At 50.3% G+C, this 14076-nt stretch overlaps 1 protein-coding gene across 13 annotated transcripts in view; it reads right to left on the reverse strand.

Annotated features, from left to right (window-relative positions):
- dlg1 (MAGUK family member discs large 1) overlaps positions 1 to 14076 on the reverse strand; it is a 559794-nt gene that overhangs the window by 228636 nt on the left and 317082 nt on the right. For 8 of the 13 annotated variants that reach the window (XM_089544710.1, XM_089544714.1, XM_089544711.1 and 5 more), the window contains one exon: positions 5642 to 5704. The exons of 4 other annotated variants lie outside the window; for them this stretch is intronic. In XM_089544710.1, the coding sequence (XP_089400836.1) occupies positions 5642 to 5704 (63 nt within the window). Of the gene's footprint in view, positions 1 to 1858; positions 1889 to 5641; positions 5705 to 14076 lie in introns of those variants that run through there. One more of the 13 variants, XM_089544721.1, reaches the window with a different exon arrangement.

Consider the following 14076-nt stretch of genomic DNA (forward strand, 5'->3'; position numbering starts at 1 on the left):
CTTTCAGCCTCCATGCAGGCGTCCCTCAGTCAGAAAATCGAATTTACAGAAAGAAATCTCTTGCTGCGATAAAATAGCGCTGGTACTTTTTTTCCTTGTTACAATATGGCCCTTTACAATATGACTACCCCCACAGCTACGAATGGTAACGAATTACTACAGAAGTTTCCAGGCGACCGGTTATGCTGCTATTTCAGATAGTGGAGCCTACCTTGCGGCCTTCTTTGTCTCATCATCAGACTAAATGCGCCCACTGCAGGACAAAGGCGTCTCCCACATTTCTCCAATTAACTCGGTCCAGCGCCAGCTACGGCCACTTATACTTGCAGTTAACTTCTTAATCTCATCCGCCTATCTAACTTTCTGCCGCCCCCTGTTACGTTTGCATTTTATAGGAATCCACTCCGTTACCTTTAACAACCATCAGTTATCTTGCCTTCAATTTACATGATCTCCCCAAGCACATCTGTTCGCCTCGTTTTCGACTACACTGTCATTAACTCCCGTTTGTGCCTTGACCACTCGACTATCTTCCTGCCTCTTAACGTTACATCTATCGTTTTGCTTTCCATAGTTCGCTGTGTTGTCCTCAATTTAAAGGGACACTGAGGAGAGCACTATTAATATTTCTTTTATAGCAAAATCCGATAGTTCGGCATGTCATGGCTTTGTTGCACACTTGGCCGGCAGCGAAAGATGCATTTATTTCTAAGAAATTTGGATTCGAAGTTGAAAAAGTTTTTCCCGCCGCTCTGATTCAAACTTGGGATTCTGCTATGACGACACAGAACTAAGTGACGTGAAACATGACATTCACATGACGTAACGCAGACTCCGTGATTTCTGGCGGCCAGCAGTGCGGCCCAGCAGCAGCCGAAAAGAAAGCTACCGCCGGCCGCACGTTGAAGGCATCTATCGGCTATTGCGGCCGTCGCTTCGTTTACATTTGCACAGGCGTTTTGCCAGCGTTACAATGGATCCCGTTCTCGAAGTCGTCAACGAAGTTCTCGCAAATAGACGCCTTTAGCATACCGTACGTGTACCTTGTTACCGTTAGCGGAATACCGGGAGCCCCCATACCGCTGAGAGCAAGCGCTGATTGGTCCCGGCGCTGCAGGAGCGCGCGTAGCTATCGGGTACGTGGCGCCATCTGGCGACGTCAAGGAGATTTGCGCATGCATTTGCTGCGCCTCAGTGATTCGTGGCTTCTCGTGTCCTAGTGTTGCTAGAACTATTGGTTCTAGCAACACTGTTTTGTGCTATGACGCCATGAAGCTTGTACTTGCGAGTTTGGCCTGTGGCGGCGATACCTGTATTTTGGTTCTTGCTCTTTTCTATGTCACAGGAGCTTTGTTGTCAGTATGAATGGCGTTTTTGTAATCAGGAGCTGGTATTCTGTCGATGCAAGTCAACTTCAATTTCTCCTCAGTGTCCCTTTAAGTTTAATCCTTTTCGTAAGCCTCCACGTTTCTACTTCACAGTTTGTACCGGTAAGATATAGCTGTTAAATATTTTCTCACGCGGGATACTGGTAAACTGCCATTCATGATCTGAGAGCGTCTACCAAATGCACTCTACGCCATTCTTATTTTTCTAGTTATTTCAATTTCGTGCTCCGGAACTGGGGTCATCAGCTGCCGTAAGTAGATGCATTCCCTTGCCACTTCCAGGAGCTCGCTACCACCCTAAAGAAAACTGGTGTTCCTTTCCGATGCTGCTGTACATTAATTTTCTCAACATTAATTTTTAGAACAACCGTTCAGCTTTGCGTGACTAAGTTATGGATCGCACATTGCAATCCGTTGTCCGCAACGCAATGCCATCAGCAAAGCAATGCCATCAGCGAATAGCAGCTTACCAACGTGTTCTTCATTAACTCTTATCCGCAAGTCTTCCCAATCCAGGCCTCTGAATACTTCCTGTAAGCATGCGGTGAATAGTATTCGAGAAATCATGTTTCCCTGACACCCTTCTTTATTGGCATTTTATTGATGTCTTTATGGAAGACTATAGTGGGTGTACAGCCGTTGTAGGTATGTTCCAGTAATTTTTATAGGCTGATCCCCTACATGGTCGAATGTCGAGTAGCGTTTCCGAAAGCCTGCCTCGGTTGACTGCAGTCTCAAGCTATCCTGATTCTATTGGCAATTATTTCACTAAATACACTGTGTACAACGAAAAGTGGACTGATCGGTATCTGTAATTTCCTTCTTTGTTCAGCTTTGCTGAAATAAGAATATTCTCTAAAACACAGGTTAGAAAGGTTAGTATCGTTACACGAGAGATCCCAACCTCACGAACGGATCGGTTATCGCTGATTGTAGCGGTACGTGAACACTGCGCCCCGCGTCCGCGGAGACATGAGAGAGATTTGCGGGAGGCGGCATCACGTGTGAGGAGTACATATCCTTAAACAACTCTAGACACCAAAAACGTTGCTGCACCCCATATGAAAGTTGTAAATGAAATTTTACGTGCTGCAATGACGCTGGCGAAACCTTCAACAAAACCACCCAGACTGTTAAGCGCACGGCCCCTCAGGTTTCACTTCGCACGCGCACGACAGCTGGGCTGTTTGTGACAGCTGAGCGGCGAACCACGGGAGATGGTGACTAGCGAAAAACCGGAGTAACGCTAGGGGGCGCGAAGCGCAAGCCGCGATGCGCTGCTATCCTGCTCGACAATAAGGAACGCCGTACAGCCGTTGAACGCAGTCGATAAACGTCCGTCACAGAGCCCATCTCGTTTGTTCGGAACAACGACGCGGACCCGGCAAAATATTAAGGGAGGAAACAAAGCTGTATAAAGTATTTCTACACATACGTTATTTTTGTTTTCTTTCGCGGAACGCAAGCATTAGCGTTCTTCACCGCCCTTATCGCCCGCGCGGCCTCTCAAACGTTCCTATCGTCCCAAACAGAACATCGAATGACAGGCCCGTGCCGTTACCGCACAGATAGCGCGGGCAGGAAAAGACGCGCCGCTTATGACACCTCGAGGCATTCCCCCCCGCTCAGTGGGACGCCACTCGGGGAGAATACGCGCGCGCGCGCCGGGCCCACTTCCTTCCGCAATGCGCGTGGCACGCGAGGGAATGGGCCCATTCCCCGATAAGCGCCGCGGCAGAAACGCAAACAGCCCCGGCGAGAGTCGAGCTCCGTACGGCCTACCGAATGCGGGCGCGCGCCGTGCGCACGCGGAAACGCCCGGGCGTCCGGATGGTGGGGCGCATATACGTGCGCCACCCTCTACACTCTCCTCCTGCTCCATCACTCCCCCAATGCCCGCACGAGGCTGCCTACACCAGACTAGCAACACTATATGAAAGCCCGATAGGCATAGAAAAAAAAAAAGCAAATAGGGAAGAAGAGATAAAAAAATGTAGTGTATATATAATTTTTTTTTCTTCGGATCTTATCTGGGCTTGGAGATGTTTCCCGGGAGGTGCCATGGCTGAAAATCGCGCGTCCCCGTGTAATAGCGCCAAAGAGGACCAAAGTGGGCCACGGCGACAGCACCATGAAATGGTGCAATGCTGAGCCCAGCATGCCGGAAGTGACGGAAATGAAGGCCGGCGCAGACAACGGGCTCACCTGATGGTGGATCACCATGACTCTCGAATTTACATAGTTAACGGTAATGGTTATGGACGTAAATAAATAGGAGCGAACGTGGAAAGGAAAGAAACAACCTTGAAATCCAACATTCTCGGCTAGAAATGCGTCTTTTTTTGTCGGAAAAACAAACACAGCCTTGAAGGAGACACGAAATCAATTTTATTTCTGAAAAAAAAAAAAAAAAACTGGATGGAGTTGGAAGCCCCAATGTCCTCAAGTAGCAGTCCTCAGTTGCTGTCCCCGTTAATGTTTCGTGCAGCGGGTGATTAAATTGGGAGAGACAAAAATTCAGAGGAACCCCTTGGACTTTCCAACGTAAGCGTCGGACATTGCAAACGCAAATAGCGCTGGGCAAGAGGCGACTGGTGCCGGAATGTATGCGCCCCTTTTTATCCTCGAAACGTAATATTTTTTAAAAGAGTCCCCAGCGAGCGTTTCAAGGAGCACAGCTATGTGAAGCTCCGATTTAGATCGACTTCCGAAGACAACGACCTCATCTTATTTGCGCGCAAAAGATCAATTTTCCACACGCCTTTAAGCGTGCAAACGAAAGAGATCCAAAAACTCACGGTACATTTACTGGTATAAATAACGTAGTTGAGGAGAAGTCTCATGGGTACCGCAGAGTCTGCGCTCACCTAAAGCCGATGAACAAGTGATGTGACACTGAATCAGCGTGATCTGGCGGAGCGGATCGCAGGTAGAACCGCCAGTGACTACGTGCATACCGGGCAGATTTAAATTAACCAGTGAGCTCCGCTCTATGCGTTTCGCCTTTTTCTCTCCTTTTAGTCTACCACATAGTGAGCTGCTAATAACACAGCAGGAGCTCCTAAGTGGGATTCAACGTTAAACGTGCCGCGTCTGTGAAAGGTGGTGAGTTAAGACCTTCGTATATAATGCATGTGCAAACGGCACTTTCCAGAGGAAAAGAATCTATTTGAAGGGAAGCGCAAATCATGAACGGGGTATACAAATTGCGCGATATAAACGGAAAGATTTCACTCCAAGTGAGGGCATTTATTTCTAATCCCTCAACCCGCCTTATAGGCTTATGAAATAGCTTCCTTGAGGCCGCAGGCAGAAATAAATGCATTACCATTTGACGCTCGCCGTGGCCAGGCATATCCCCCTTATGCAGCAGCCCAACAGAAGTTGCATGGTGTGTTAGGTAAGTGCAAGTGAAAGCAGCGAATCTCTTTAAATGTAACGCCGACCAGCAAAGCCCTAGGGCGCCTGCGAGAGTGCACTGCACACAGCGCACAAACTACGGCCGAGCCTCGAGACCAGCCATTGCATAACCGCTCAACACCCATCTCACAGAAAAAACACACAACACACACGCACATCGAGCGCACAGATTACATACATACACGAGACACCAATGAACGGGGAGTACACTCAACATGCACGCGCAGACGCCGCACAAGAGTGAAGCGGTAGGGAGATGCGCGGCCGCCGCGACTAAATGCGCATTCCAGACGGCGCACTGCCAATGACGGCACGTCAGACACATCAGCCGACGCGAGCTCGGCGGCCACCGAAGTAGCACTCCGCAGAATGGCACGCGGGGGAGCCAGCCTACCACGAGGAACTCCCTCTCAAGGTTCTGTGCAGCAGCGACGTAGAGCGGCACTCTACAGGCACCGCCAATTCAAGCCTGCAGCGAGCGTAACTTGAGGCTCAAAGAGACAAGCCGCCACATCGCAGTGGGCAAATGGGTGCAGGGATTAACCTCGGGTCTGAGCTCGCGCGGAACGAGTCGGCGATTAGAAAAGCCACCGAGAAGCGGCACTAAGTTTGCTGGGCGGTACTAGACGTCACTGTTTTTTTTTTTTTTTTTCGAAATCCGACTTGCACAGCGCTGCGCCGATCGAGCGACATATACCCAGAGCGCAGCGGCTCAGGAGACAGGCAGGCAAGGCAACGAGCAACATCGACAACGAGACAGGCACCACGGGACAGACAGGGCGGAGGGAGGGGGAGACAGCAGACGCCGCTGCGTGCCGGCGTGAGTAACGAACCTCGAAGTATTCGAGCTTCTTGGCTAGCAGTACCGAGTCCAGAGGAATTCCACGACGACTTCCCTGTTAGGGGAGGGGGAAGAGAGAATCACAGCAGCGTGGTTAGTGGCAGGGGAAAAGAGATGAAGAAGAAGAAGCGAGGTTTGTTAGCGGCGGCAATGCAAGCATGACAGCCGGGAAGTGGCAGGTTTGTCAAAGAAAGCAAGCAATGGAAATCGCGGTTGCGCCGCGAGCCAATTATGCGCTTGTTCCGCTAAGCCGCGCCCAGAAGCCAGTCGCAGGCTTGCGATAAAACACGCATCAGGTTCATGTAAATTTAAAAACACGAGTGCATGTTGGTTAATACGCTGCGCTGCGATTAGTCCTGAATGTTAGCCACTTTTCGTACTCAAGAAAGTTCAGAAGGGAACACAAGCAGCCTTAAATGAGGTGCCATATATGTACATGCACCTCAAAGTGCGGTGATGAGACACCTCTTTTGTACTCAGAATTTAAACATCAAGCGTAATAAGCGCTATGAGCAGAAATACACAACTTCACAAAGTCGTTTAAGCCAGTTGAACCAGGTCGAACAAAAGAAAACACGCGCCGAGAAACAAATTCACAACCAAATAATAAGCGCACAAAATAAAACAACAGGATAAAATATTTCTCAGGAATATAGTACACGTAGGAGACAACCGGACCACTCAAGTTTAAAGCGACAGTGCAAAGCTGTGACCGATGACACAATCGGTAGGAGAGATGTCTAAGTAGTGCCTCTGGGCAGCCAGCGGTAGATTACGAATGAGATGCCAAATATTGCACAATCACGGAAACTATATGAAGCGCGCACTCGGTAAGTCACGCACATCTTAACCTAAGAAGGCGCCTTCCCAAATAACCCTCCAGAACATCTCTCGAAACCACAGCGGTCGCAAAGAACAAATGAACCCAAATGGATCGTTTCGGATGAGTTCCTGTGAGAAGAGCTTTGCTGGCCCGCGGGAGTTGTACAGCCTTTTTCGCCGAAGCTCCCGGCGCGCCTCTAGTGTGCTAATTGATTTCCGATGAACCGCCTCTCACGGCTTTCGTCAGCCGAACGAGACCCTCGGGTGCGTTGAGCCCGATGCTCGCTAGCGTGGCGCAAACATGTCCTCCAGGCTAGCGGCGCTGGCCCATCGAGGCACCCTACTGCCGGCGACTTTCCTGCCTTGCTCCTCTGCTTTCCCTTCCTCACCGTTAGCATACTCCTCTCTCCTTCGGCCCACTGCAGCATCCCATATCTGGCGTTGTCTGATTGCAAGCGTTACGTCATCACGCCATGACTGCAAAAAGTTAGAGATAGCTTGCGCAGCACAGCCCACCATAGACAAGTACCGATCTGTGACGTAAGCAAGATGCGGTGGCGCTCCTGTCGCCGGCTGAGTCGACTGTGGGTGTAAAGTACACTCTAAACGCGAATACACCAATAGAGGAGCAAAAAAAGGAGTAAGTTGTCCTCTAGCGCACGTACTTTTTCAAAGGGAGCGTGCTAGAGGACAACTTCACTCCCTTTTTACTCATTTCTATTTGGAGTGTAGGGTTAGCGCCCATAGGAATACATGCAAACAAGTTTTCAAGGCAGCCTTCTGATTTCACAGCCAACCTATACGATGCCGTTCCTTACTGAAGAGTATAACCGAGTACATCCCAGAGCAGAATGTGAAAGTATTAATCGTCATTTCAAAGGCAGTGTATTTTTAACACACAGAGACACGTGCGCATGAGAGTCACCCCCGGCTGAGGATACGCGGCAGAAGCACGATCCATAGAAATACATGCAAGCAAAACTTTCCCAAGTGTTTTTCTCGTCTTGGAGCATACCCATGGAGGCGGCCACCGGTCAACAATTGGCAAGTGCTTTGGAGAAGAGTATGACAAAGTATGATACGTCACTTCGAAGCCATCGCTTTAAGATGCCACGATGAAAATATGTTGTTTTAAGCCGGGGACATGCCCTCAAAAGGCGCTGCTACCCGCTGGGCGTTTCCCGGTTCGCGCCAGCTTTTCGTGTAGTCCGACCTACCGCTGCATGTGCTACATTTCCTACAACAAAGCCGCGAGCTTTCTTCACGAAAGTAAAACGTGTCCCTCTCCCATCCAGTTTCTCTCGCGCTGAGCCCCGCTTCCATACGAATCAAAACGAAGCCGCAAGGATTTCATACTGATTGTCGCACGCGTGGATCGTGGTTTTTTCCAGCGCCTACGAGTGCATCGACCCTTGATTTGAAGAGAATGTATCAGAAGACGTCGCGTACGAGTACCGAACAATGGGAGGAAGTCTGATGAAATCCGGCAGCGCCAAAGAAGTGCCAGGGAGAATAAGGACCATGCGGAAAGGTAAAATCACTAGACCGCCGACGCGCAATTAGCGTTGAGGTGGGGCAAAAAGGGTGAATGGGGACAAAAAAATTGATTTTATCACAAAAAAGACGTCTTAGATTCTGGCTGTGCCGGGTTATTCAACTAATAAGGAACCTACCGTTCAATTTTGGCCGCTGCCAGAGCTGCAGGAACGAAGAAAATTGTTGCTTTATTTTTTCTCGCCGGCAGTGCTTAACAGCGTCATTTTTCAATGCCTGACGCAGCAGAAAGACAAATATCGCCGACTGTGGGTTCTCGTTGCAAATTTTGATTTTAGCATTCATCATTCAAGCTTTGCTAGAGGGCTGGAGGAAATGCGCGAAAAACGCTAGCAAAGGCCAAGGGATACTAAGATTTCGTTGTGTTGTGTTTTATGGAGAATTGGCAACTATAAGGCCACCATTGCGAGCCGCGAATGGCATTCAAAAATGGAACTAACAATGCGATTGGCGCAAACGCGTCATGTGACCTTTCCAGCGCGATTTAAACCCTTTCTTCGGTAGACCTTGCTTTTACTGTTCATTACGCTAATTATCGTGATCGTTGAGTTTAGAATCGCGAGTTACCAAGCAAGATTAAAGACGCTCTAGATTTCAAAAACGGCAAACATCAGACGAAAACTAGAAGCGATTGCCACCGAGCAGCGTCGAATCGAAGATGGGGGACCTACGAACAGGGTAAGCAGCTTTTCACTAAAGCAAAGCTTCAGAGATAGAATGTAATGTTTAGAAGCCTTTGAACTCGTTTATCTCAGTCACACTGTAACTTATGAAACAATCACTATTATACTGAACAGCCAGGACTGCACTACAGGGTCCCCTGGAGCGCTATGCCAAAAAATATCAATACCTCACCAATACAACACTTAACAGACACAACACTCAGGTGCTCATGCTGACGTGCGGAACCATTTTGACGGTTAAAATGTAATATTAAAACTTCTGTTATGTTATATCGAACAAGAATACACCCTGCGTCAAAGTTAAATCAAAATCGGCGCAGCGATACCAACTAAGCCAAACACGCTTCCCTAACCAAAAGTTGCGAGCTGCGGGGAGACAGGGGGACCTAGCATCTGCAGAACGAAAGCACTCGCAAACAAAAGCCCCGAAACCGACACAGCGCCGTGTCCGCGCAGCTGCGCTTGCCGACTACCATCGTAGGCTAAGCACGCAGCCACCGAAAACCCTTCGCGTATTCGAGGGATTGATGCAATTCGTAGCTCTTGTCCCGCCCCTTCCCCTCCCCCCCCCCCCCCCCCGAAAAAAAAAAAAAAACCCGGAAAGAATGAGGCGGCGCAAGTCTAATCAAACGTATTGAGTGAAATTTCAACTTTCGGTACGCGATACCTAAAAACTTGCATTCAGAACGGGAACAGCTGAGAAAGCATTCAAGGAAGCTGGAACAACGACAGCTAACTCACAATGTCCGAAGAGAGGTTGCCTGCCGGGGTACAGCACACCATATACGGCACTTTCAGCCGCCTAACCAAGTCTTGTGCAAACTAGGGCCCTTCGTTTTCTGGATTTGATTTTTTTTTTCGGAAATCAGGGTTTAAAACCGGATGATATTTTATGAACACAAATTCGGGTAAAAAGAGTGTTATTCGGAAAAAAGTTTCCAGATTTTTTCGCATTGTCTTCTGCAACGCGGCGACGATTTCCTAAAAGCGCTAGTATTTGTACGGGACACAAAACTCCCAATTTCTCGCTCATTATTTCTAAAAAAAAAAAAAAAAACATGGAAATGGCTGGTTGCAACGAAAAACTGTTCACGAAAAGCCACATTTTTCCCAAATTATGACAATGATTTGGTGTTGTACATTACTAACTCACTATACGCAGCATATCCTTGTCCGTGCAAGGCCAGCCTGTCTTTGCTTGCACACAGCGAAAACATTCATTCGACATCCTAGCGGTCATGTTCAACGCGCACGAACCCTGCCGCAGTATGCCAATAAGATATCTGCTGAATACTCATGTTTCGGCATCGGAAAACACTTGAGATCCACAGTCGACCAAAAACACACCTCTGGAATAAGCGAAACACATCCAGCAAAGTTTTTGCGGGGCCTTCAGCTCTGAGACCTGAAAAAACAAACATTACAAAGAATGCGTATTTTAGGGTAGAATTCGTATTGAAAAGTATGTTCAGGGGGCATGCATCGATCGGGTAAAAAAAAAAACGGTTTGACCCGAAAACGAAGGGCCTTAGTATAGCTTGATACTCAAACGCGAACAGACCTTGCTGCCGTGCAAGAGCATCGAACTTCAGCGCATGGGGCAGGCACGCGTACACCTCGTGGAAACTACGTAAGCTAGTGCCCGTAGACAGATGACGTTGGTCGAACACTGAAAGCAAATGTGAGAGAAAAAAAAAAAGAGAACTGACGAGACCACTAAAGAATGATGACAGGTGCCCGGTGATGATGACGGAAGCGGGGAAATCAATGCTTGATGACCCGATGGATTTGCATTACGGCGCGAAAGAAGACGTGTACACAAACGGCGGCGCGTAATAAGGCGCTGGAACTTAACGCCTGCACTCAGATACTCTAAACAGGGCGGACCTTACTATAGCTAAGCATTCAGGTGAACTCATTCTGCAGCAATGCGAAATTCTCGGTGCTTCCGGAGCATCCACGCCAAAAATGACGCAAATGCACACACACTGCCAAGAGGACAGGTAAAAACGGATGGGAGGAGAGCATGCATCCGGGCCTAACAAATGGACCGAGAAGCGTCGACCGGCGGCAGCCCCAAGGGCACCGATAGGGAGGCGCAGAACGGACGGACGCCACGCCGCGAGAGGAGCGAGACTAATAACCGGGAGCGACGATACGCGACGGCGCCAGAAAGCGTTCGGGTCGGGAACAGCGGGCAGCTGCTTAGCGTCTCGCACCGCGTGGCGGCGACGGTGCCTCCCGAGGAAGGATACACGGGACGGCGGCGACTGGGTCCCGCTAATTCTGTGCAGCTCTCGCACCGCGACCACAGCTAAGATATAGTCTAAACAAGCAATTTTCGCAATAGAGATCGGGGCCTTCCTTAGAAATTGTTGTCTTTCAGTCTCCTAGTGGCTCGCTGAAAGCGATTCGGCCTATTTCACTTGGCGTAAGCCAAGGTGTCCCTGCGCGTCATACAACTAAACGGGTGCGACCACTCCTTGTTGGTCGCGAAGCCAGGTGCGCTGACGCGAGCCGCAGCCTCGGCTGCACTGCGCGCAATTGTTGACGCGGCGCATAAACACGCAACAGCCACTATACGGCACGAGCAGTTACGGGGCACACGGCGACATATCATCGCGAGCAGCCTATCTGGCAGAGGAAGCCATTGGGCCTGCCGCGTGCCAGAATGAATGAGCGGCAGTGCCGCCCCGATGGCTGTATTTACACTTATCTATACACGCACGTATACACACCGGCGCATCCTTACACGGCGGCAGGAGCCCGAACCCTCCTCCACGGTAATCAATTCGACATCGCCGCTCCGCCGAGGCGGCAATAAACGGAGCGCCCCCGACGGTGTCGCTCCGCTCTCGCGCGACCTCTTCCTGTGCGGGAAAAGCAACCCAAAGGCACTCAACTACACGCCGGTGGCAGCGACGATGCTCGCCGGTGGCTCTAAAAGTCGACGCGAGCGAAACGAAAACGGGGGAGGGGGTGGAGGCCATAGAAAGAAACGCCAGGAAGGAATATATTGGTAAAGCTCCCGGCCTCCTGTAACAGCGGGCCTCTTTTCGCGACCAGACGCAGTTGTCGCAGTAACCCTTCAGCAAACGACCGACTGAGAATGCGAAGCGGTGCGAAACGAGAGGAGATAAATGACTCCTTGAGTCAGACGGGATGCAGCGCGTTAACCTAACCCCCGCGATTAATAATAGCAATACAAATAACACGCATGGGCTCACATCCCCGAGTCGGTCACGTCCGTGTCTCTAAAGCACATGCGAGGCGGAATGCGCGGTTTAATTCGCAACGTCTGGGACGCTTAAGCAGCGCAACAAGACCTCAGGAAAACAGGGTTTATATTCGTTTTCTTAGTGCATTTGACCGCAAACGAAGAAGAAGAAAAAATCGACCTAAGCGGATCTCCCACGCTCACGCTACGGCACCTCACCAAGCCGCCGTAATCTCGACGGCATCACGGCGGGTCATAAAGGCGCGGTGGCACCGCGGATACTTTGCGCGCGTAAAAAAGCGCGCCCTCCGTGTAAACGCGACGTTTTTACGCCCGCGTTTCGACCGCGGTGGCCGTTATTTAGGCGCTGCCAAGACCGGCCGGCCAAGAGGAGACGCTTCGCGGCGGAGCTGCGGGCGACGCGCACGTCTGAGGCCGTCGCACGAGGACCAGAAGCATCGCGAATACTCACTAGACTAAGAAAAAAATATGTCGATTACACCCGCTGTAATACGGATAAATCAGCGCTAGCTGGTCTACCATGCGCTCCTGCAATTGCTTTGAAATCTGTTGTACCACATGACGGAGTGAGGTTTCTGTTTTGGAAAGGTTAGAACGAGTACCTTACGGTGCAAGAAATGTGTCGTCTGGCACAGACTTTAGAAACTTGTGGTGCTGCGTCCTGAGAGCGTACAGCCTTTGTTTGATCCGCAGCACATTTCAGAGCGGAAGCTCTACTCCTCCCAAGGAAAACCTCAAGGTCATATGGCTCCGAAGAATGACCTCTAGGTAGCGGAGCGGGGGTGTGGCTGTGACGTCATACCATGTGACTCGCCGCGCTTCGGCGCAGCTGCGGCGCGCGGAGCCGGCGGCGTTCGCTCGCCTTCGCAACTTGGTTGAACAACGTGATTCAACGCTCACCTCGCAGTTGCGCTGAACCACGTGACTCGCCGTTCATCTGATAAGCTAAACCTTACAGGATTGGTTTGGCTTGGTTTATTTGGGGTTTAACGTCCCGAAGCGACTGAGGCTATGAGGGACGCCGCAGTGAAGGGCTCCGGAAATTTCGACCACCTGGGGTTCTTTAACGCGCACTGACATCGCACAGCAAACGGGCCTCTAGAATTTCGCGTTCATCGAAATTCGGCCGCCGCGGCCGGGTTCGAAAACCAGCCGGGACGATTCGTCCTAAATATGAAACAAAACTGCTAAGAAGCTGCGAACGCGGATCGGTGAACGTGACGATGCCAACAACGCGGCTCGCAGCGCACCGTTACTAGGCCGACTGCAACGTTCCTGCGCTTCCCTTACTCCGAACTAATGTACTCAATAAGGTTTCAAAACGACTACGCATGCACATGCGGCGGCAACGGAATCCTGGACAGATGCATCCTTTTGGCCCGTAGTTTTCGTTTCGAACAACGACGCTCTCAAATAGTTTGCCGGGACGATTTTCAGCAAATTGCGTTCACCGGATCCATCGCAACGAGACACGCGTGGCTTCCGCTCTAAAACGGAAGCAGCACCGCACATTCCGGGAGAAATTCGACACAACGAGGGTGGTAACACATAAAAAATATAAAGCGTCGCCTGTCATCCGCATCGTCTTTGTACTCCAGCAGGGAAACGCGACGTCGCGACATAAACATTCGAGTGCAAGACAAAAAAAAAAATGCTAGCTACCACCGGGCGTGATTATATATTTGCTGAGGAAAACTTAAACAAGACCAGGCTTTCAGAGCTACACGGAGCACAAAACAACACGCGAAATCACCCAAACACATGAAAAACAAACCATATGCGAGATGGCTGAAACGGCCTAAACACAGATAAACAATGTCCTTGGGCTTGAATGACACCCCAGCAAGGCGCAAACGGCTGCGAGGCCTCAAAAGCTGTGCGCTGCCGTCACTCAGCGCCGCCGACAGGGTGACAGGTTTCAATGGAAATTGAACGGCGCCTATCCTCCGTGTCACCTTCACAGCGACAGTCGCGCGCTCAACGCACGCTGCTGCATGAAAGACGCTTGCCACGCGCGCACCGAGCCGGCAACTCATGCCTAAGGCGAGAACTTCTGCTTGAAGTCGGCTTAAACGCAACAAATGAACACGGTTAGGGGCCATATCAGCGCCAGTGACAAGACAAAGGCAG

The sequence above is a fragment of the Amblyomma mixtum genome, chromosome 5 (assembly GCF_055824585.1).
Source record: "Amblyomma mixtum isolate Tamu chromosome 5, ASM5582458v1, whole genome shotgun sequence".
Classification (NCBI taxonomy): Eukaryota; Metazoa; Arthropoda; class Arachnida; order Ixodida; family Ixodidae; genus Amblyomma; species Amblyomma mixtum.